Below are 24,290 nucleotides of genomic sequence, written 5' to 3'. Positions count from 1 at the left end.
TTCCCTTCTCCTCCAAAAACAAGCTATATACATAGTCCCCCCCTTCTGCCCTCCACAAAGGATTTTATTCAAGATATTTTACAGTACCAAAAAAAGACAGAGGACTCTGCCCTATTCTTGACCTTTGAAATCACAATAAGTTCATTCAGCCTAAATGCTTTAGAATGCTGACGCTCGACACTATTATCCCTCTCCTTTCACAGGGGGATTGGTTTGTTGTCATCAACCTTCAAGACGCGTACTTTCACATCTCTGTCCATCCGCATCATCACAAATTCCTCTGATTCCAATTTGACATCTCATACCAATTCTGCTCCCTCCCGTTCGGTCTCTCTATGGCATTGAGGACCTTCACCAAATGCATGGCACCGGTCACTGCCTATCTCTGTCTTCAAGGTATCACCATATTTCCTTATATCGACAACTGGCTGATAGTTGCCACTTCCTATCATGAAGCTGTCAGAGCCACCCAATTCGCTCTCGATATTCTTCGAGACTTTGGACTCGTGAACCTTGCAAAATCCCATCTCAAACTGTCACAGACTGCCACTTATATCGGAGCGTACTTCGATTCCCTACAATCCAGGGCCTTCCTCTCTCAGAAGAGGATCATCGAACTAATAAGAGCAATACAACTTTTTTGACCTCTAGCCTTGTTATCGGCATATCAAACTCAACATCTCCTTAGGCTCATGGCTTCTACGACTGCCATTATCCAACATGCTCTGATGAAAATGAGGTCCCTCCAGTCATAGTATCTGTCACTCTTCAATCCCATGACAGACCTCCTGTCCAAATATCTCACAGTAACTTACAAGCTTGCCCATCAGCTCACCTGGTGGATGTTTCTTCCACATTTACTCATCAGAAGACCTTTTCTATCACTTCAGCTCACAATACAAGTCACCACCAAAGCCAGCCCATCAGGCTGGGGGGCACATTGTCATCACAGAATCCATGGTCTCTGGACAACACAAGAACAGTTATTACACATAAACCGCCTCGAACTTTTAGCAACCATCAAGGCCTTTCATGCCTTCTTATCGATCACTGCAGGGCAAGCTGTACAATTAGCTACAGACAATACAACAGCCCTTTATTATGTGAACAAACAGGGAGGCACACACTCCCTCTCATTACTGTACCTGGCTATGGAGCTCTGGGAGTGGTGTACCTACACCACATTTTCCCAGCAGCAGTACATGTCTCCACAGACAACAATCAACTCGCAGGCAATCTCAGTTCCCTCAGCATGCGAACACGATGACAACGTTTTCAATCTCCTCTGCCACCGGTGGGGTTTCCCGTCCATCTATGTCTTTGCCTCCGAGACCAATGACAAGTATCACCGATATTGCTCCCGTGCCAGTACCAGCAAGAATTCACTCAGATATGCCTTTATGATAGATTGGAATGACGAATTCCTCTACCTCTTCCCCCAAATACCACTCATTCAACACGCCATCCTTCAGCTTCATCATTTTTGCTGAAATGCCATACTTCTCACCCCATGATGGCCACAACAACCATGTTTCACCCACCTGAGGTTGATGTCAACAGATTTCTTCCATCTCCCCTCAATACCCAATCTTCTCACCCAGGACAACAGGACAGTTTACCATCCAGACATAGACTTTCTGAACCTGACAGCATGGAGAATACTCCCACCATAAAAGACATACTTGATTGAGCTTGAAAATCTTTGACCCAACTTCTATATTGGAATAAATGGAAGGCTTTCCTATCAACTCCCACAACTTACCTGCGATCCCTGTTTCTTTGAAGACTGCACTTATCTTTGTCCTTCATCTCTTTCATCTTGGACTATCTCACTCTACCTTGAAGGTTTATATTGTGGAGCACCAGCCGCTTCATTCCAATTCTGCTAAGCTTTTTGCCCACCATGTCAACATCCTCTTCCACAGTGGTCCTTACAGCTTGTCCTCAATGCACTTACTTGACCACCCTTTGAACAAATGGCTACTGCCAATTTTAAGTTTCTTTCTCTGAAGACGTCATTCCTCATAGCAATAACATCTGCTAAACATGCTAGTAAACTTGCTGCTCTCAAATCTGACCCACCTTTCCTCCGGTTTCACCCAGATAAAGTCACCCTCTATCTTGATGTATCGTTTTTACCTAAAGTTGTCTCTGAATTTCATCTTAATCAACCGTTGATATTACCTACTCTATTCCCTTCTCCTTCTACACCACTCGAGCACATGCTCCACATGCTTGATGTAAGACGCACTCTAGCCTTCTACATTTGTAGGACTAAATCATTAGAAAATCACCACAACTTTTTCTATATTTCCATGGCCCTCATAAAGGTGCACCAGCTTCACCTCAAACTATTGATGGATTATTCAAACTATCTCACTGGTATATGAATTGACAGGCAAAACACCACCATTTGAAAGCCCATTCTACTAGAGCGCTGTCCACCTCTACTGCACTTCACCATGGAATTGAGCTTCCTCACATCTGTGCAGCTACATGCTCTAATCCATCGACTTTCGTGAGACATTACCATCTTGATATCTGGGCGAAAAATAATGCTGCGTTTGGCAGAGCTGTTTTGACTTCTCTTCTACCATGACGTCCCACCATCCGGTAAGTGAGCTTGCCAGTCACCCACTTCTGTGCATTCACAGAGACCATGAAGAAGAGAGGTTACCTACCTGTAACCATGGTTCTTATAGTAGTCTTCTGCGAATCCACACATCCCACACATCCTCCCCTCTGTCTGCCACATTGTCCTGTTTAATATAGCTTTTTGACAGCGGCAGACTCTTATAGTAACTGAGGGGACTTTGGGTGGGTGGAGCATGCGCTCCATGGGGGAACGTCCCACTAATCAATTATCTTTAAGCTCTGGAAACGTCCGAGAGGTCCTGCGCAGGCGCAGAACAATCCATTTGTGTGGATTCACAGAGGACCACTAGAAGAACCATGGTTACAGGTAGGTAACCTCTCTTTTTCACCACCATTTACTGTACCCACGCAAACACAATGCAAAGGACATGGCTCATTTTCAACAGGGTAGAAGTTCAATGACATGCTGTCTCATCCATCTTCTGACAGTCAGCTGTTTTTCTTTTATATAAAATCAATGCAATTTTTGTCTTAAATAATCTGAGTAATTTCCCTCTACTCTTTGTCAGTTTGTCCATTTAGATCATGATTAGAAGCCATTGTTTTTAGTTAATTGGGAGAACGATAGTAAATACAGAAGAAAGGAAAATGTGTGTTTGCAATTTTGGGAGTATGAACCCTCTTTTTATGGGAAACATGAAAAGGCTTCTTCTGGCATAGTGCACAAAAACAGAACATGGATTTGACAAGATGTAGCTTTAGCCTCCGGTACTGCCCAACATGAACTCAGCCCTGGTGTGTGTTTCAGCTTGTTTTTGATTCCTGTAAACATTCTGCTCAAAATCAGCACAGGACAGCTGTGTATCTGGGAATGAAAGACTGCTTGTACCAGTTCCAAAAAAAGAAAAAAACTACAAACAAGCATGATGTGACTTCGCACAAATAGCCTAAAATCACAGAGAATATGTGACAGGTGTATAATTTTCTGGTTTGCCTTAAAACTGTTGCTGACATAAGAAAATGGTGGTTGTATCACTGCACACAGTTGTTCATGCGTTTGCTCCCATTGCCATAAGTTTTTTTTTCCTGTGAGCTTGTGCTCAGCTCATAATGCAACTGCCCTGTGATTAATCCTAGAACATTTGTTTATAGAAGCTGTACATTCGCTTGGACTCTATTGGATCCAAAACTGGATGAGAATTGCCTAGTAAATCAATTTTGACTGAAACAATTTTTATTGAAACAAATCTTATGTCTACTGTGTACAACATTCCTAGAGAAACAGTTCCTAGAGGAGTGGGTGGCTGTGTTTGTAAACTGTATGCTGTTCTACACAAATTTGTGTCTGATGTGGTTGTTCTATTTGAGCATTTAGGATCTTACTAAAGAACAGCATGAAAGCCGAGACCACATTGAGATGAGATTATATCTCATCCCGTCCCACAAAATCTTGAGATATGAAAAGTACAATAAATAAGGCAATTGAATACTCTGAAGACATGTCAGGCTTCAGCCAGCTTTGTTTACAGCTGCTGTGGGGAAGTGTGACCCTCTGGATACTTATTGCTGGACTACATGTTCCATCACCTCTGGCCATTCACCACACTAGCTGGCCTGATTGGAGTTGCCACCAAATATCTAGATAGCCATGGCTTCCCATCTCTACTTTAGAGGATCCCTGCAAACCTGAACAGAGGCTGCACTGAAGTCTTGCATTTGATATGGCATTACTGTTATCTCTTTCTTTTATCTGTGTGTGTTTTTAAGCAGTATCAATCTCTGGTTGCAAGGCACATCTCAGCCTATTAGCACTTTCCAGTGTTGCGGCTTTGTATGACTGCCTACCAGTTACTAGCAGCAGGAGAGAACCAATTGGCCTCATCTTGTGCCTGCAGATTTTCCAGAGGCCGAACTCTGTGGGAGACAGGATGGTGGTCTAGAGAAGCCCTTGCGCCTAGCCAGAAAGGCTCTTCTTATGTGGGAGAAAATACCAGCTGGAACTGCCAAAAAGCACATTTCATGCCTCCCAGAAAATATGATCTATTGTTAGAGGAGAATAAGTTCCAACTGAATAGGCCAGAGGACGGGGAAGCCATTCTTGTCACTTTGTGATAGCTGTGCCTGTCACAAAAGAGTTACTGCAAAAGGGGTGAGAGGAAGTTTATATGGTTGGCTGGGACCCAGGCTCAAGTCAGTGGAGGTTTCACCATTGCTTCTGTCAGAATGGTAAAAGAAAGAAAGCTGTAGCCAGCCACCACTTTGCTCCTCTTGCCCCATTCTTTGGCAGAAAAAAAAGAGACAGTAAACATGCGTGCTCTAAAGAGCTTTTACCTGCTTCCCCTACCCCAACTACCACAGACCTTTGATTATTTGGAGTCTTAAGGTTTTTACTTTTTTTAAGAGGGGGAGAATAGCAGCAAACTTGTACCCTAGCTTTGAATGGCTGCACTTGGACAAGCAAATATTTCCCTGCCAAATATTTCAGACTGGCTGAAATGAGTGCCTCTCCCACCCTTATAAATCCTGAGCTGCATTATTCCCAAATACTATTGATTTACAAAAGTTAGCTTGAGCATGAAGTCTTTTGTGTTTCATTTATATTGTATTAGATTCATGGGAGTAATAAACATGGCCTGAGACATTCCACCATAGTTGTAGGTTGGGCATATGTTGGCTGACCTTTGGGTGTTCTGTGCACTCAGTGAGACCTAAAAGTGTGCACCAGCCTGTCTTAGTTCTTATTGTCCAAGATGGACACTTCGCTATTCCACCTTTGATCAAATTTTGCAAAATGCAATCATATCGCAATTACACTATACTGCATTTAAAAAAAACAACCATGGGGTTTGGGGGAATAATAGATTCTCCAACTGTCTTAGATGTATATCCAACTTTTCTACATATAATGGCTGAAATCCAATGGGTGCAACTGCCACATAAAATAGTGATGGTGTTATCACCTTCCACCTTTTAAAATTTTAATTATATTCCAAATCTCTTGTTCTACTCTTCAGAGTCTGACATTTCTTAGGGCTCTCTTTTGCCTTGGGGAAGACTTTGGGAGACGCAGGATAGAGAGGGGATCCTTTAAATTGTCACTGGATTGGCTGTGGTAGTCCGGATCCAGTAGCAAGACTACTGGTGGCGATTTTCTGATTCCCTCATCCTATTTCTCACAGGGCAAAAGGGAGCATTAGGGAGCTTCAGAATTTGAAGTGAGGGAATAGGAAGTTTTAAATGTAATTAAAATTAAAAGGTGCAGGGTGAGGGTATGTTTATGCAGTGCAGTTGCATCTACTAAGTTTCAGCCACTGTGTCACATGGATTTCAGTCTAATTTCCAGTAATATGAATATCTGTTCTGTGTACAATCAATCTTTCTTTAAAAAAATACAGAAAAAATGCCTATGAATTAACTGCACGGGGCAGTTTGTGAAAATGATTTTGGAACATTAATGAAATAAATAGTAGAAAAGATTCACGCAAGACGGCAAAGAAGACACTGGTAGTTCTGAGGCTTTAATTACAAAATAAGTGAGATGTCAGTGAGTGAGAGAGTAGTACTATAGTACTTTACAGTTGTTAAGTCTCTTGGTTTCAGAAATAGTCATGGTTTCCTGTAAACCAAACACATGTGAAAGATTATATGTAAAACGAACCTTCTTGAGAAAGCTACACTGTTTGCAAATAAGGAGCACCATTGGCGTTGTGAAGGCTTGTCATGCATTGGCTATACGTGGTTCATGGCAATGCATAGCCTGGCACTTTGATAGGCTAGTTCATCATGGCTGCATGCAGTGGACCCCCTTTAGGATTAATATGTTGCAGCACATAATTGCCAGCGGTAAAACATTTCAAACAGAAGAATGAGGCTTTCCTTTTGACCTTTTTTTAAAAAAAGAGTCTTTGCAGACTAACCTTAAGAGTATGCCATTTCCTCTCCTATTCCATATTCGTTGCATCAATTAAAAACAATCCTTTCTGATGCAGTATGTATAAAAAATGCCAGTTATTTAGCATGCAATCATTGGTTTGGTTACGACAAGAGACAGATGTCAGTGTGCTTTTTCATAGATTTTCTGTTGCTTTCACTCGCACTTCCAAGAATGTTATTTCTCTCCCTCCCACTTGTGTTTCCCAGATTCTTTCCTAAGAACATGAGGAGAAAGGAATGTCAAGACAGATTATTGTTTTCTAGAACACATTTGAAATCAGGAACCTGAGCTGAAATTGCATGGCTTTTTTTTACAGCACTAAATACTAATTATAGAATATTATGCTTCTGTACACCCAATGAAGAATTAAAACTTTAAATTCTTTTAAATGGTTGTTCTTATACAGTACTCAAAATAATTTTACTTCCCCCCACCCCCGGAAATCTAAACTACTTGTGTTTTGGCTGCAGTTGTACATAGGAACATTAGGCCTCCTTTATTGCTCTTCTGAAAGACTGTGTTGAGAAGCAGTATCTTCCAGGGCCATGTCTTCTTGGCTGGCTCGCCTGCATTCCATCATGTGACTCATCAGGAGAGCATGTGTCATTCCTAGCTCTTTTTGATGTCTGGATTCAGTAGCATCAGTTGCTTCATAATCCTCAGTTAATTGCTTGCAAAAGAGAAGTAGAGACAATGTCATCAACGTCTAAATGGCAGATATCTGACAGGATGTCTCAAAACAGCACAGTTTTCTACATGGCAATTTTCAGCCCTGCGCTCCTATCTTGATCCTGTTCCTTCCTTCCTTCCTTCCCTCTCTTCCTCTCTCCTTTCTCCTTAAAAGGACCCAAGGCAGCTATACTTCTTGAAGGGCCACTCTTGGAGACCTCAGAATTCTCTGGAGGTGCATCTACTGCACCTTAAGGAGCTACAACAGGCATGGAAAATCAACAGCAAGAGATGAGGTTATTTAAACCGTGGGAAGCTGTGTGATGGAACAAAGCCCTGGTTTCCAGCTCAAGAAGTTCAGCTCTTAGCCAAGATTTTGATTCTGGGCCAGGAACATTTTCCTGTCCCAGCTGTGGCACATCCAACAGAAGGACAATGCCAGTGCAGGCTGCAGAGCAACGTTAAATATGCTTCTGGCAGAGACTGAGTAGGGAAGGCAACAGTAAGGACAATGATTTAGTATATGACTTCTTAAACACTATCGCCATGAGCACTCAGTGGCTTACAAATTGCCTTTTATTAGAAAAATGGGGCAGAAGTGCCATAAATCTACCTTGTTCACCAAACATACTGTATGTTATTACTTTAGTTGCAGAAGGAAAAGAAAACACCATGATCACCAATGGAACTACGATAAATCTCTGGTATCACACTGCCTGTATGTTCTTAAGGATAATATCATGTATATTACTAGAGATTATAGTTTTGGTACCTCCATTTTCCTTTTACAATATTTCTCCACTTTTTTTACATTGGTGTGTCAAATAATGTAACAGTAATGTTAATTCATTTGTTTCCAATTGTAGGACTTGCCAATTAGCTCTCTGTCTAAAGTCTTTATTTTTAGCATTCTTGAAAGCTTTAAGAATGCTTCTGTTGATTACTGACTAATTAGACAACAAGTCACTCAGGATGGTGATGATTATTACTACTCTTACCCGTGCGGTTTCCTGCAAAGTGCGGCTTGCTGCTCTAGCAGACGGCCCCATTGCAATGTTAACACTGCTGGATGACTGGGTATCAGTGGTGTTTCCTCCATCAGCAGCCGAGAGCCCAGAAATGACCAAAGCACTTGAAAAACTCCTCTTCCCAAACAAGAGGCTGAGTGTTGAACTGGTGGAAGAGGCCAGACTAGATCTCAGCAGAGCACTAGCTCTTTCTTGTACAGTGAGCTGCCCCAGGGTGGGAATGGCAGGAGTCTGGGAGAACACAGAGGTTGCAGAATTGTGGAAGGAAAGCTGGCTGCCGCCAAGCCCTTGCGCAATCTCATGAGCTGAAGTAGAAGTCTGGATGAAGGGGTGGTGGCTTTCGATGATTGGACCAGAATGACTTGACCGAGGGGGCCGCTGGTTTAGAGCAGCGTGTGTCTGAACAGACTGACTCCTGAATTTTCTTCTGCCTGAAAAAGAGAGAGAGGGAGAGAGAGGTGAAGAAAATTATTTTAGGAAAATTTCCTTCCAGCAATATCTTTCAGAACAAGTTGCTTCTATCCAGTTACTACACCATAGGAAGTTTCACATACTAGATAGATTCAAAGATAACGAAGGAACACTGAACAGAGTGGTTTTATTCTGAAAACAGCTTTAGAGCTGCAGAAAACAATACCTTACTGGGTAATCTTGTAGACTTGCAAATGACATCATCCAGCCCACCCATCCATGTGTAAAGTGATGCCAAAGCACCCAGTATTTTCATAGGTGGTCATAACTATGTACTTCCGACTGAGGTCAATGAGACTGGGTACTAAGTATGTAACTATAGCATAACAGTCTTAGAAAAAAGGACACTATACAATGTACTCACAGAAGTTGGTGTTCATAGCATTTATCTTTCAAAATTATGTATGGCAAGCAGTCCATAGGACGAATACACATTGTAATATAGCCTCTCCCTCGCTGGAACATTTGACAAAAGCTACAGAAAAGTTACAGCTGCTTTGTATATGCAAAGTTTTACTTGCATAGTTCACATAACATGTTCCTTCTTATGTCAAGTCTTCTTGGGTTTAAAATCTGATGTGGATGCATGCCATATGTCTTTTCGTCTAAATATCAATAGGTACTCCTCTGTGCTCGTGTGAAGCAGGGTGGATATGTATATTTTAAAAATGTTAAAAATATTTTTCCCCTTTAAAAAAACAATTGCACTATATATTAACATTATAATAGCTGGCTGCATAGCTCAGTGAGTTAGGCATCTGGCTGCAGAGCCAGAGGTTGGGAGTTCAGTTCCCCCCACTGAGCATCCCAGAACAGCCAGCCTGTGTGACCTCGGACAAGATGCACGGTCCCAAGGCACCACTAGAAAAAGGGAACGATGAACCACTTCTGAGTACGCTCTACCTAGAAAACCTTGAAAAGGGTAATCATCAGTCAGAATTGACTTGAGGTCACACAATTATTATCACTACTTACTGATTTCTTCAGTAATAAATGCAGAAGTGAGGTGAAAAAATTGGGGCAGGGGAATGAGTTACAAAATACCACAGAAAATGTAAGTGTGAACTTTTATTAGGTCTCTATTCATACAGTCCTGAAACAAGGAGATTAAGCAGAATAATTCTGGTCCTCAGCCACAGGACTAAAAATATGAATCTTCATCAATACTGAAAGCAACAGTGAGCTGACCTATTTCAAAAATAGTAGTATCTTACTCTTCACCATTATTGTCCTTTTGACAGAGGAGAAGCTGCAGTTTGCCTCTGTGAGTCCCTTCGGTGGCAGTCAGTGAATTGAGAAGAGGCCAACAGAGCAGCAGGAGGCATTTAACAAGATCTTCTTTTCTTCCTTCCATATGACTCGTTCAGACAATAGATAAATAAGCCCTGAATGCATAGACTATCTGCTTAAGCAAACACTCAATTCTCCTTAATATACACAGGAGGCACCTTGACATGTGCCATTTGCTGCTTCTCCACGCTACTTCTAAATCTGATTTCAAAAGCAACATTTTACTCATGTTGGGATTTGTTATAAAAGAAGAAAAATTAATGCCAAGGTTTTTTGACATCATAGTCACTATTACTATAGACCTGTAGGCTAATAGCCATAGCCATTTTGTGTGCTGCATTTTCCATAGTACATTGTACTCAAAAGGTCCACAAAAAGAAACAAATGCAATAAATGCAATTATAGTTCTGCCACAACACAACATTAAGTCATTTACAATTCATTTAAAATATTTCAAAGGTTTAAAGAAAAACAATACATTGCAATACATTAGATTAGATGAGGCATCCTTCAATCTGAAGAGACTATGGTAACATGCTCTGAATAGAGGACTTGGAACAACGTCTATTGTGGCTGAGAAGGCCAATTCAAGAGTGACAATCCCTTCCACACTGAAGACAAATACAATCTGTCCCCTGTCCAGCTCCCTGATTTTGCTGGTTTCGGGACTGCCTCTTTGCCTTGGTCTGCTGGACAAGGGTCTCTTCAAATTGGGAGAGGCCATGCTGCACTGCCTGCCTCCAGGCTGAATGCTCAGATGTCGAGATTTCCCATCGGTTGAAGTTCAATCCTAAGGCCTTCAGATCCCGCTTGCAGATATCCTTGTATCGCAGCTTCGTATTAAAGAATGTGTTGTTGACACAGAGACCATAGGAACAGCAAAACTCCAGCAAGCGTTAGCCATTTTTGTTCATCTTCTCAATGCCAAAACGACCTAAACAAGTGATCCAAGAATTGTGATCAGCACCAACTCTAGTGTTAAAGTCTCTGAGAATGAACAGCGGCGCTCTCTCAAGGATTTTTTTATAGTAGCTGCCAGATCATCATAGAATTTGTCTTTGACTTCTGTTGTAGATCATGGTGCATGTGCACTAATGAGGGTGACCAGTCCCGCTGATGAGTGGAGCTGCAGAGACAGGATGCTTTCACTCCCCACAATAGGTGGAAGAATGCCTCTCAGCGGAGTATTTCTGACTGCAAAGCCAACACCATATTCCCTGGTCTCATTCAATGGTTTTCCCTGCCAGAAGAATGAGTTTTTTTTCTTTGACAGATCCTGTGTCTGGCAATCTCATCTCTTGCAGGGCAGCAATGTCCATCTGCAGCCTACTCAGTTCCATGTTAATGACAGCTGTCTTGTGCACATTATCTATTTCGTGCAGGTTGTCAGAAAACCCAGGGGTCATTGTCTGAACATTCCAGGTGCCCAACTTCAGGGCATAAGCTTTCTTATTGTTGCATGGTGCAGGGTTATCGATCTGCTTGCCGTCTTTCACCCTAAACCCCACACACCCCGTGGTGCGACAGACCGTGGTGAGGCAGCACCTTACTGGCTGTAGGCTGCCCAGCTTAAGGTGGGTGGTAGTTACCTAGTGAGGTGCAATGCCCTCTCCCACTGTAGGAAGTACTCCCCGGCATCATGCTCTATGCTAATCAAGCAAAGACTTATAAATGGTAACTGCTACTTCCCGTTTTATTTCAACGCTGTATGCGAAGGTGGAGTGTCCTCTCCAGAGCATGAAGCCTGGGGAAAATAATATGGAGGATATGCTGTTACCCAAGCAGCAACCCCCGCCCCTCAACATCAGTGAAATAGTCCAATGGAAAGGCAAGAGTCAATACAACTGGTTCCAACAACATTGCAAGAGTTGCCAGAACAGCACGAACTGCCTCTGGGACTCTGGCTCTGGATTTTGCCTTGAGGTTAAGTCCTGAAGCCTTTTCCATCAGTGGATGTAGCCACAAGGCAGTGGAGATTTGAAATCAGAGTTTTCCTTTTCCTAGATGGGCTGCCTTCCAAGGCTGATGAGCCCCACCTACCGGGGAGCAATACATTATTGGATGCCAGCAAGATCAACATTATATTGGCAGTACCCAGTTCACTTAATAGTTCCTATTAACACGCCTAACAAAAAGATACAGTGCTGTTCACACAAACTCAGAGTAAATGAGGGAAAGATGAAATGGATAACTTGCTTTCAAGCAAAAAAAAAAAAAAAAAAAAAAAAGGAGCTCTGCCTTACACCAAGGTCCCATGCCCTGAGCCAAGAAAGGGCCCCCTCATCCCCAGAGCCACTCCCCTCCTGGTTGCCTTGAAACAGCAGGCAGACTAGTATGTTCCCTCGAAAATAAGACAGCGTCTTCTATTAATTTTTGCTTCAGAAAACGCATTAAGGCTTATTTTCAGGGGATGTTTTATTTTTTTCATGCACAGCAATCTACATTTATTTAAATGCAGTCATGTCATCTTCTGGTTTCTGCACAATGGTGGAGGGTGGGGTTTCACTTAACTGGGGCTTATTTTGGGGGGTAATGCTTATATAGCGAGCATCCTGAAAAATCATAGTAGGGCTTATTTTCAAGTTAGGGCTTATTTTCAGGAAAACGGGGTAACAATTCATACGACAAGTCACATGGAAGGACGAAAACACTAGCAAGAGGAGGAAAACACGAGGAAAACACTAGCAAGAAAGAAAATGCCCCTCCTGGAGCACAACTCCTCATTAAAGAGCAGAGCACCACCAATGGTATCAAAGACATGTTCACATATCCTAGAAAGTGCAGTAGTTCCTTGGTGAAGGCATAAAAAGCTGGGAGCGGGATGGAGCATATGGTAAATGATGAGGCAGATGGTAAATACAGAACACTCCTATTTACCTACTACTTCTCTAGTGCTCTTCAATATTCTTAGGAGGGCATGCCTACACCCACTCCATCTGACAATGCTTTCCAACATGTTTGCAGAGGTTCCTGCTTGTGCTTCAGCTTTTCAGATGAGTAAGGACCCTGATTTCCCAAAATTCTTCACTTGCAGTAAGAGCATACACTCAACAGGAACTGCTCTGTGCAAACCATGTTCTCCACTGGCGCAGCAGTGCCAATTTTGACAGCAGTTCTTGAAAGCGGGCAGGGGGGAATCTCGCTTCCTCTGTCCCAGGAGCCCCCATCCTCTAGCATTGCTTTCTAGTATATATATGTGTGTGTGTGTGTCTCTGGAATGAGGTGCTCCATCTAGACCCTAAATCACAGGGTTATTGTGGGAATAAAACTTGAAGAATCTCATGAATGTTGCCCAGAGCTCTTTGGCATCTCTGATATTCTGCCTCCTCTTCAACCATGTAGCAAGGAAAGACTCTGTGCATGGGCTATCACAATTCAGCTGTAATGTAAGGCACTGACACACAACTTCTACAACTGAGTCGGGTTATAAGGCTTGCAAGAGGGCACAGGTTGCAATGTGATAATGCATCGGAATACAACTCTTTATCTAGAAGTACAGAATAAAGCATGGGCTAGAGAAGATGATTTCGAATGCTTAATTGCAATGAAAATCTTCCCTGCTGTTGCAAGAAAGAGTTCTTGGCTATGTAATATTTACTTACAGAACGAAAAAAGGGAGAGACTGGCTCACATTATAATGGAACAATTGAACTAATAGAGGTCATTCAGAGGTCCTCTGAATAATTCCCCATTATTAAAATGAAAACATTCCAGCAACAGCATAGTCTATTATACATTCAAACAAGCTCATAGGAAATAAGGGGCATGATTGTATTGTAAAGCCCTGATGGAATCCCCTCGCGTTGTGACTTCTGACACCACCCACAGCAAAGCTGTCTCTGTGCTGTCAGGACAGAGATGAGGTCACCTCCTGGTTCATCTGCTCTGCAGTGCACAGGTGAAGAACCTGTGGCCCTCCAGATGCTGATGAATGGCTATGCCTGTCATGCCAGATCCTGAAGCAGGCTTGATGGGTTTGATGGGAACTGGGATTCAACAACACCTGGAAGGTACAAGTTCACTAGCTCCTTCTTAAAGAGCAATGTCAGGCTGTATGTTGGTGTGTGTGTGTGTGCTTCAGTGAGTAAATGAGCATGAGAGAGAGATTGGTCTCATGTTTGTATCAACCTTCAATCAGGCAGATAAGACACATTAGTATCAACCTTCAACCTCTGTATCAACCTTTGGTCAGGAAGAAAAGACCATTAGCTGATCGGTGAGACACTGAGAAGCAGGCTGGCTGTGGAACAGGAAATGGGGTTTGCCTTCCCACAGCCAGCCTGCTTGTCAATATCCTGAGCATCAGCTGATCAGCAGGACATTGACAAAGAGGTTGGCTGCAGGAAGGCAAACCCCATTTCCGTTCCTACAGCCAATCTACACAAAGGGACAATTAAACATGGGCATATAATCATCCCTTCGTATTCATCAGGGTCTCTGGACCTGAAAATATGAAGGGATGAATATTTCACTAATCAGTGATATTTCATGAATATCACGACTGGGTTTTTTAATTTGTCTCTTTGTAGGTCTAAGCTAGGCCTATTAAGCAGGCAATTTGTTGAATTGTAAACTGTGGTCCTTAATTTCAGTCAATTGTCATGTCCTTTGGGGGAGGGACAGAGTGTGTATGTATGTGTGTGCACGTGCATGCACATGTGTGCATGTGCACATTTATGTATGTTTAACAGACAAAAAACACCAGGGGAAAATAATTGAACAAATCTATTGTTTTTTCCCATTGGAGCATACCATGAAACATGCTGAAATCCTGTTGTGCAAACATCATAACTTTTAGAAGTAAGAAGTCTCTATCGACTTTATCTGTTGCATAGTGAATTGTATGACACAGTGTACAGAGCTAATGCCTACAAATATTTCTTAACAGTAATTTGCCTCAAAAGTGTTAGAATTCACTGGACAATAAATCTATGGCTGTCCCATTAATGGCAATCACAGTGTGTATTTATATAAATTTCCAAACTAGGATGGGAACTATGACGCCCCTCCCCGTTACTGTTCCTTTTTAATGGAAGAAATCAGTTCCCATTGGTAAAAGCAAGGCTGGGAAAATGTACTTCCAGCCCTACCTCTTCTTTGTTATATGTTCTGCAGACAAAGTGCAGTTAAAATGAAAATATAATGCATCAAGGATGTTCTGGACTGGATCTTTCACAGTGGCTCGGAGAATGATTAAGGCACATCCAAATACAGTGGTGCCTCGCACAGCGAGGTTAATCCGTTCCGGATTAACCCTTGCTGTGTGAAAGCATCGTTGAACGGAACGTAAAAACCCACTGGAACGCATTAAAAATGGTTTAATGCATTCCAATTGGGCCGAATAGTCACCATTCAGCGATGCTTCAGGATGGTCGGCAGCCATTTTTGCGCCCTCCCCTCGCTTTACGAGGGGGCGAAAACGCTGCGCGCGGCCATTTTGGGGCTTCCGGCGGCCATTTTGTAGCCGCCGAACAGCTGATCGGCGGGTCTGAGATTTTCGCCCTATGCAGGCACCGTTTTGCGATCGCATTTACGATTGCAAAGCCGGCCTCATAGAGCGAATTCATCGCTCTACGAGGCGCCCGTTGTGCGAGGCACCACTGTACAACGATACTGTGCTAACTGCTGACAACTATGCAAAATCTGAAGACAATTTATTTCAGGGTATTCTTCAACTGCCTCAGAACACTACTCAAGTGCAAGCAGAATGGAGGCGCAGACTTTGGAAATGCCTTCAAGTACACATGGAAGGGACAGGTCCCATGGCTATGGCTAGCAGACAGGGAGAAGACCTAAAGGTGGGAGAGCAGCACCTGAACACTTAACTGATCTTGTCCAGGAAGAACCAAGTGGAGATACTGATGTTATGAGAGGCAGGATGAAGAAAACCCAGTGTAGACATTCACAGAAAGTCATTGTAGGGCATCAAGACACATCATTTGGGAGCACTCAGGCCGAAGAGGCATGCCACCTAAGATACCGTACTAGAACCATTGAACTTTGCCTCACCAAAAGCACTGTCTAGCACAATCCATGAAACAAAAATAGACACAACTTGATTACAGAGCCCAGGTAGTTAGAGTGTATTGGCAACACGGAGTGAACCATAGATGATGTGTGTGTTCTATGCGATCAAGTCAGAGCAGACATACAGTGACCCTAATAGGGCTTTCAAGGCAAGCAAGATATTTAAGAAGTGGATTTACCAGTTCCTCTCCCCCAGTGAGTTTCTATGGGCAAACAGGGATTTGAACCCTGTTCTCCAAGGGATAGTCAGTAATTTCCAACTTTAAACTTTTGTCTTTTCCCTCACTCTCTCTTCCAGACACTGCAACGGATGGTTATACAATTGTTTTCAGTTTGAACTTTTACTTCATATTAAGCATATATGAAATAACAATTAGTGCTAATTGGAAAATATCATCCTACTCCACTAATGTATTAATAAATATTTCTATTCTTTTCATGTATAATAATTCTTTTTTTAAAGCTCCCTTTCAGAACTGGTATGGTAAGCTGTGGGTCCTGTACAAAGGCCTTGTGATTCCCATTAAAAAGGTGCAAAGCTCTTTGGCACTCCTTTGAACATACACCCTCAGATGTTTTCCCCCTTTAGAAGGGTAGGGAAGATTTCAGTGGATTTCACTTTAATTAGATGCAGGCCTTCACCAAGTGCTTTTCTAACGGTACACTTTTTTGTTCTTGTTGAGCATCAGTTCCTTGAAGTTCCAGATCTGTCTTAAATTTTGTTTTCTGGGAAGGTCTGCTGATCATTTGAAAGCTAATTTCTTAAATATATATAGCTAGGAAGTGAGATGAGCGATTCTGGGATGCTAATGCTCACAATCAAATGCAGCCAAACATCTGTTCACAATTTAAATTACCTAACTGACCACTGTCCAAAAAATCCATATTCATAGCTAATTCACAGAGGTTACAATGTTATATAATAGACCACCCATATTTGTACATAAATAACTCTATCCCTGCTGATACTTAGGCAGTAAAAACCTTTTCTATAAACTATCATAAAGATACTTTTTAAAGGCATCTAATCCCTTCTTGTGCCTGATCTTTCTCAAAGGTCATAAACACTTCTAATTGGATTTTGCAGATGGTGAGACAAAAAAAAAATTAAACTGAGGAATATTGAAACCCATTTGGGCATCTCATGATTATCCCATTAAATCTGCTTTCCCTATGAGTACAGGGCCAATTTACATGAGCAAAGAGGGCATCTAATGTTTGGTCACTGGACCAATTCAACAACAGCAGTAAATTAATCAAAAGTTAAATATATAGGAAGATCTCTGGCATCTTTGCCTGTCAATATCAAGGACAAAAAGCTCCAACAGCTACTGTTGTTGTGCAACATTAGCCTTTCCTGATTCTGATCTGGCTAGTTATCTTACATGACTGGCCAACCTGACTGGGGTTCTGTTGGCTAAAATCCAAAACATCTGGATGGCAAAAGGTTGAAAACAACTGGTTGTATTTAGTTGTGTTTTTTTCTTAATTATTTCTTAGATGTTTAATGTTTTTAAGTTTGTATGTTTAGATTATGAATAAAATGTTGAAAAATAAGATTTTTTTAAAAAACAACTGTTGCAGTCCTTATGAATTTTTTTAATGCGTCATCAAGTTGAGTTCTGACTACCCTTTCCAGGATTTTTAGGTATAGAATGTTCAAAAGTGGTTTATTATTCCTTTCTTCTCAGGGAGTATGCAGCTTATCCAAGACTACACTGGTTGGCTCTTTTCCTGGGAGGCACAGTGGGGAACCGAACTCCCACTCTCTAGCTCCACGGCCATTGACCCAAATCACTGAGCTACCATGTTGTTGTTGTTTAGTCATTAAGTTGTGTCTGACTCTTTGTGACCCCATGGACCAGAGCACACCAGGCCCTCCTGTCTTCCACTGCCTCCCGGAGTTGTGTCAAATTCATGTTGGCAGCTTCAATGACACTGTCCATCCATCTCGCCCTCTGCCGTCTCCTTCTCCTTTTGCCTTCACACTTTCCCAACATCGGAGTCTTTTCCAGGGAGCTACCATAGCAGTGATCAAATAGGATTTCTCCCTTGACCCCCTCAAAATGCAGTGTGCAGGTGGTGGTTAGTCTGAAACTACATTCTGTACTGCTGCAACATCTGGAAAAAACTGCATTTGAAAGTAAACATGCTCTTGGCTTTCCTGTATGTTCCATTGTGACAGTCTGAAATTATCCAAGACTTTCTATTTGACTGCACAATTTTTAGAGGGGCAGACAAATGCCCTATAACTGTGGGATTCTCTGCCCCTAGGTAAAGGTTCCCCTTGACAGTTAGTCCAGTCGTGTCCAACTCTGGGGCGTAGTGCTCAACTCCGTTTCCAAGCCATAGAGCCAGCGTTTGTCCGAAGACAGTTTCCGTGGTCATGTGGCCAGCGCGACTAGACACGGAACGCCGTTACCTTCCCACTATGGTGGTACCTATTTATCTACTTGCATTTGCATACCATTGAACTGCTAGGTTGGCAGGAGCTGGGACAAACGACGGGAGCTCACTCCGTCGCATGGATTCGATCTTGCGACGGCTGGTCTTCTGACCTTGCAGCACAGAGGCTTCTGCGGTTTAACCCACAGTGCCACCACATCCCTTGTGCCCCTAGAGACTCTCCCAAATACAAGCCCTACTTTGAACAACCAGGTTAAAACACTGTTTAGCTCACTCTAAATGGCCAAAGTAAAGCAGCTAGTGGATTATCTGTATTGTATCCCTGTGTCTAGAAGCAATAAAACAGGTTTATGAAAGTGAAACAGCTTGAGGCCAAAATCTTCCAAGACTGCCTCTCTCGCGTAAAGCTTTTCAATGTTAGACTATTTTAGTGGTTTGTTGATCTGTCAGATATGTGTGGACCTCGATTTACAATTGGTAGCACTTTCAGACCTACTTTCAACTAGGCAGTAGGTGTGGTGCTTCAAATGGCATTCAATGTTGCCACTTAATCCTTGTCTTTGCTTGTTTTAAACATTTATTATGTCAGAGGTTCCATGACTGGAAAGCATGAAACTACTGTCAATAAATAAATAAAGCCTCAATATAAATACCTGGGAATGGGGCAACTCGCAATGAGGGCTGCAGCTGTGGTGTGCTGTTCCTTGTGTGCTGGGAGCTGCTGCTCTGGCTTGAATTATTAGCTGGGTTGCAGCTGGAAGAGGATCCATTCCGGCTCCCTCCTTCCTCAGGGTTTCCTCCACTGTTGTGGCTTGGATGGCAGTCTTTCCGCATCCTGTTTGGAGAAAAAGCAAACAAAGCAGGCCCCCAACACCACCATTAGGCACAGCCCTACTAAACAAGGATGGTTTGATTCTTTTAGTTGATTTACACTTCTTTGGCAAATGACACTAAAAACAGAAAGCTGTGTGCGGGGTGGTGGTGGCAGTGGATGTTAAATGCTCTTATATGTTTGACAACAGAGGCAAGTGGCTCAAACAAAACACAAGTGTGTTCAGAAGGAGGAGAGACACGGCTGTCCATGGTATATGCAAAAAATCACTGACATTTTAAGACACCTTCATATAACACCGGAGTTGAACATTAATGCAGTTTTGAGGCATTTTTATATGATACATCTTTCCAGCTTTTTTCTTTTTCTAAGTGTTGTCAGCTTTGTTTGGGTATTATTATTTTTATATATCATGAACACAGAAGCAGTTATAAAGCATAGAATGGTGGCAGGGTACAATGGAAAGAAAAGAAATACAGTATTAATAGAATTTCACAACTGAAATATAACACATGGCTGCTTCCAAAGATGGTGTGGGGAGGTGTAAAACCACTAAATCCATGGCCAAGATTGAGACAGCTACACCACTGGTGTCAACCCCTTAGGTTTCTTATTTCTTTGATTGGCTCAATAGCTTCAGGTTCCTTCAACTTGTCCATCTATTTTAGACCAATATAGAACCTCTACTAAAATACCTCTTCGGTGGCAACCAAGGAGAAGAAAAAACTTCATAATATGCTGGAATGTTTTTATGACTAATCAAGTTAATCATTCTGGTTATCATTATGAACGCCCCAATTTTAGTTGCACTTGGGAAGGAATGCTCTTACCACTACTGATATTGAGGGTGTGCAGGTGAGTAGGTGTTGACTGATAATCATGAGCACTGAAGGAATTATAGATGGCAGAAGTGTGGCATATTGGTTAGTTGGTTGAATTGATTATATTGTATTTACTGAAGGCATGGAGAATTTGCTGAGTTTTTTTTCCTGGGACGTTGCCGGAACCAGTCGCATTGGCTCTTGCCTTTCCATTGGACCATTTCAGCAACGTGGAGAGGGGGGATCTGCTGCTTGGGTAACAGCCTATCCTCCATATTACTTTACCCGGGCTTCATGCTCTGGAGGGGACACTCCTCAATTCAGAGCATGTTACCATAGTCTTTCGAGACTGAAGGATGCCTATGCTATGCTATTGAAGGCCATTTTGATTTAACATAATTGATGTCCTGACATTCATATTCAGTCAGATGCCATATTAATTATTAAAAAGAATAACATCTGAAAAAGAGAAGTAGAATGATTCATGGGATAGTGCTAGGGAGTTAGATATGGAAAGAGAACTTGAGCAGTTAGGAGTGAACAAATCTTCAAAAAGGGTAAAAACCTGGTCATTGGGTTATTCATTAGTCACAGTGAGGTTCTCTATTAATTAGAAATGTTCCCAAATAGAATAAAGGTGAGCAGGTTCAGCAGGCATGAATAAGTCTTGATTGGACTCACTGAAGTAAAGCAACAGATAAATGGCCATGTGAATGTATATTATGCTTTAATTAATGAAAGCATGAACCCCAGAGGAAGGGCAAGATCAGCAACAAGGTGATTCTTAGTATATTCTCAAAGTTTTTCACGGCCAGGATCAGATAGTTGTTGTAGGTTTTTCGGGCAGTTCGGCCAAACAGCTCAAAAAACCTACAACAACGATTCTTAGTGTGTTTGCCAGCATAACGTGAATATCCACAGAAAGCTCATATAGCTAACACAGGGGGACACTAGGGAAGGATCAGGTGAGTTTTGTGACTGCTTGAATGGATTATTTGCAAAGATCTTTGGAAATCAAGCGAAAACCCAGAAAAGATCAGGCTGAGGACCACAGGTTTCCCACCCCTGGTTAAAGTATCCTTCTAAATGTGAACAAAGTTCTTTCTTCCAGTAGCACCTTACAATCCACCAGACGCCTTGTGCTTACCGAAGCCATTTGGTCCTGAACCAGGTTTTGATATTGTCCAGGCTTATTGGTCCACCCCATATATTCTTCAGCTGTCTGTGGGTCCCTAAGTATGACGTGGTCAAAGGGGAAACATACATAGGGTATCCCAATGGCTGGTCACATGAAGAGTTAATCAGGTTCCTCAAGACCTGTTTATTGTTCTGGATGCTGCCTCGCTCTGGATTACGATTGCGTAAAAATATTAGTTCCTGTTGTTGTCCAGCCCAGAGCCCTCTGACACACTCCTTGTTAACCTATAGGCAAACAAAAGCACACAACATATGCATACATTTCCAATAAGAAAACATTCATGTCCCAGTCCTCCTGACAATTACAATGCAGGATTGCTTTTAAGCTTTGCTGGGGCTTCTGGATTTAATTTTTGTGTGCATGTAAAACCACTGAGGGTGGTTAGAAATGCAGCTTCTGAGAATTTACACACAAGCACAGGGAGCAATATTTAGAAGTACAGAGAACTTAAATTCATGTGTTGGCCAAAAAAGGAGGAAGGATGTAAACTCCTTGGTGGGTGGAAAGTATATTGAGGCACAGTGACAGCTACACAATCACAACACACACTAGTCTTGTTGCAAATGTAAGACGATTCTTTCATCAGCAGCTTTTTTTCAACAATGTTGAACTGTATTGAGAAGAAGACAGCTGGTTATTAAAGCTCAAAAGCCTGGAGGTCAATGCTGCCACTCAAAATTGAAGCTATGTTTTGAGTAGGAAACTGGGTCTTTGGACACTTGCTGCGCAGTTGAGAACTATCAATGCTCCAACAAGACTCATAAAAAAAGGAGGGGGCACAAAAAATCTGCTGTTCATTTCATCAGACGTGCAAGGTATATAGTTTAGTGGGCACTAATGTTAGTATATTCCGGGCAATCATTAGGTAGGACAATTAAGTTTTTGTCTAGATTCATGAATCCAAACAAGTATGTATTCTAAGCCTTCTATTGTCAAGCTGCTCCTTTTTAAACATTTTTTTAAAATCAACTAATCAATTGTTATTGCAAAACTATCGTTACCTTCATGGAATTTCTCAGATGGAAAATTTAACAGTTAGACCATGAAAAGTCGACAGCAGTGGTACCTTGATAACTTTGAAACTCAAGTAGCTTTTGTGGAGCATAATTATTTTATATTCATCTGTCCCTTCTTCCACCACGTGCCTCAATGTCAGCAGCTCCTCCTTGTTGGAGAGGACGGCATTACGCCAGGCAGGGTCGCCTTCATGACAAATCATGACTTTTTCTTCAAATGACTGAATCGCTTCATAAAGAACTGCAGGGTCCTCATATTCATCTGGACAGGTAAACTGATCCTGGTATTAAATGGAAAGGCATGGCTATGATAAGAAAGTTCTGTGAAGAGATGGAAGTCATCAGCAGCAGGATATGCAATTGTGTTGCCCAAGAGGTTTATGAGAAAATTGTTTATTTTAGTTGAGAAAGCATTCAATTTGAGATCAACATGATTAAGAGAAGGACAGTGGAGGGCAAAGGGAATTTTACTACCTTCTTCGATATATAGAAAAGCAGGATTCACATCGCAGTGAAATCAGTGACAACACTCACATGGATTTAAATGGATTGAAAAGTTTTCTCTTAAAGGCTATTGGAAGGACACACAATTAGATTATGAGATGAAAAACCTGCGCTGAGTCAGACTCCTGTCTCCAACAATGTCATTCCACTAACACAAATTATATTGTACACCTGGACACCCAGGATCAAACAATGAGTAGGGAGCGGGGGGGTATTCATTAGTTTCTAGCCGTGCAACTGGCTGTGCACAGGTGATGCCATGGCTAAAGAGGACAAGAATGGATGAGCTGCTGCAAATGGAACAGAAATTGAACTTTCCTAGCACATAATTTTCCTCTAATAACATTTTATTGGATTTAGGTTGCAGAATTAACCAATAGACGAAGAAACAAGTAAGAGAAGCAAATAGATAAAATTTCAAGATCGGCTTCAATCCCTCAAATACTGTAAAACTCTGCACACATTCATGGCCTTAAAGACATTCATCCTGAAATGGAGAATGTAATCCAGAATGTACCAGTAATACAAGGCATATTGAAAGGCACAGGATGAGAACTGCCCGGAAAGAACGGACTTCAATATTTTTTGCTATGCAAGGCTAATGGATTAACTGACTATGTGACAGTTTTGGATGCAGACAAAATGCTGAAGTAATTAGAAGTATAATTGCTAGGAAGTGCAGGATTCAGCCTTTGATAGATGCATTGTTTTTGTTCCATACGTGAACGCCACAACTGCACATGTGCTTTTTCGTTTCTGTTTCATTAGCCAATATTTATTGGATATAATTTTTAGCCAAGTAGTGTTGGAACTCTACTAATTCAATTTAGAATTATAAGCAATATCACTACTTATGCTGCTGAAAACACATCGTGGGGAAAACGTACCTGATGGAGCTTCAAAGACATTCTGATTGCAGGGGCAACAACTTTGTGTAAGAGGTCCATATCTGCAAACACCCATTCATCTTTTGACGTGATTCGAAAATCTCCTTTGAACAAGGCGTGAAGTCCATGAAGGAAAGAATCCAAACTGCAGGAGAAAAACATTATTTATTGCAAACTTGATTCCCATTACGCCAGTTCAAAACAGGTTTCCTGGCTGGCTCCCATTCATGGCAGCTGCAGGCCAGGCTTGCAGTTAAAAACTGATTGTGCTCTATTGATTCCAGTTCAAAAGTGCAGAACACTTTCTTGCAGAGGCCTGTTAGAGTTGTATGGTCATCACATAAAAGACTGGGAACAAACAAACCCTGTGTATCTTGTTATCTGTTGCATTTAGATCCCATCTAAGAAGAATCTCACCAAAATATGATGCAAAGCCTCTTTTTCTCATTAAAGGTACCGAGAGATAGTCTTGGTGTGGTCCCCATGGGAAACTATGCTCTGACAAAGCCTGGGAGCAAGCAAAGGTCCTCATGAATCTCTTCCAGCTCCCCCTAACTGGGGATGTGGAGAGAGGAGTCAGGAAGCCGTGGCTTGCAGGACTGGAGTAAGCAG

General features: G+C 42.0%; 1 protein-coding gene across 3 annotated transcripts in view; it reads right to left on the bottom strand.

The window, feature by feature from the left end:
* Positions 1–6,092: 6,092 nt before the first annotated feature.
* Positions 6,093–24,290, bottom strand: part of PCNX2 (pecanex 2) — a 139,670-nt gene continuing 121,472 nt past the window's right edge. For all 3 annotated transcript variants that reach the window (XM_078383151.1, XM_020786815.3, XM_078383152.1), the window contains 6 exons: positions 23,679–23,823; positions 22,338–22,568; positions 21,221–21,495; positions 19,074–19,255; positions 8,197–8,657; positions 6,093–7,199 (listed from right to left, as the gene is read on the bottom strand). In XM_078383151.1, the coding sequence (XP_078239277.1) occupies positions 7,026–7,199; positions 8,197–8,657; positions 19,074–19,255; positions 21,221–21,495; positions 22,338–22,568; positions 23,679–23,823 (1,468 nt within the window). In that variant the 3' untranslated portion in view covers positions 6,093–7,025. The remainder of the gene's footprint in view (positions 7,200–8,196; positions 8,658–19,073; positions 19,256–21,220; positions 21,496–22,337; positions 22,569–23,678; positions 23,824–24,290) is intronic.

This window comes from Pogona vitticeps, chromosome 1 (assembly GCF_051106095.1).
Source record: "Pogona vitticeps strain Pit_001003342236 chromosome 1, PviZW2.1, whole genome shotgun sequence".
Lineage (NCBI taxonomy): Eukaryota > Metazoa > Chordata > Lepidosauria > Squamata > Agamidae > Pogona > Pogona vitticeps.
Note: the sequence above shows the minus strand (reverse complement) of the source record. Positions and strands in the feature narration are given on the sequence as shown.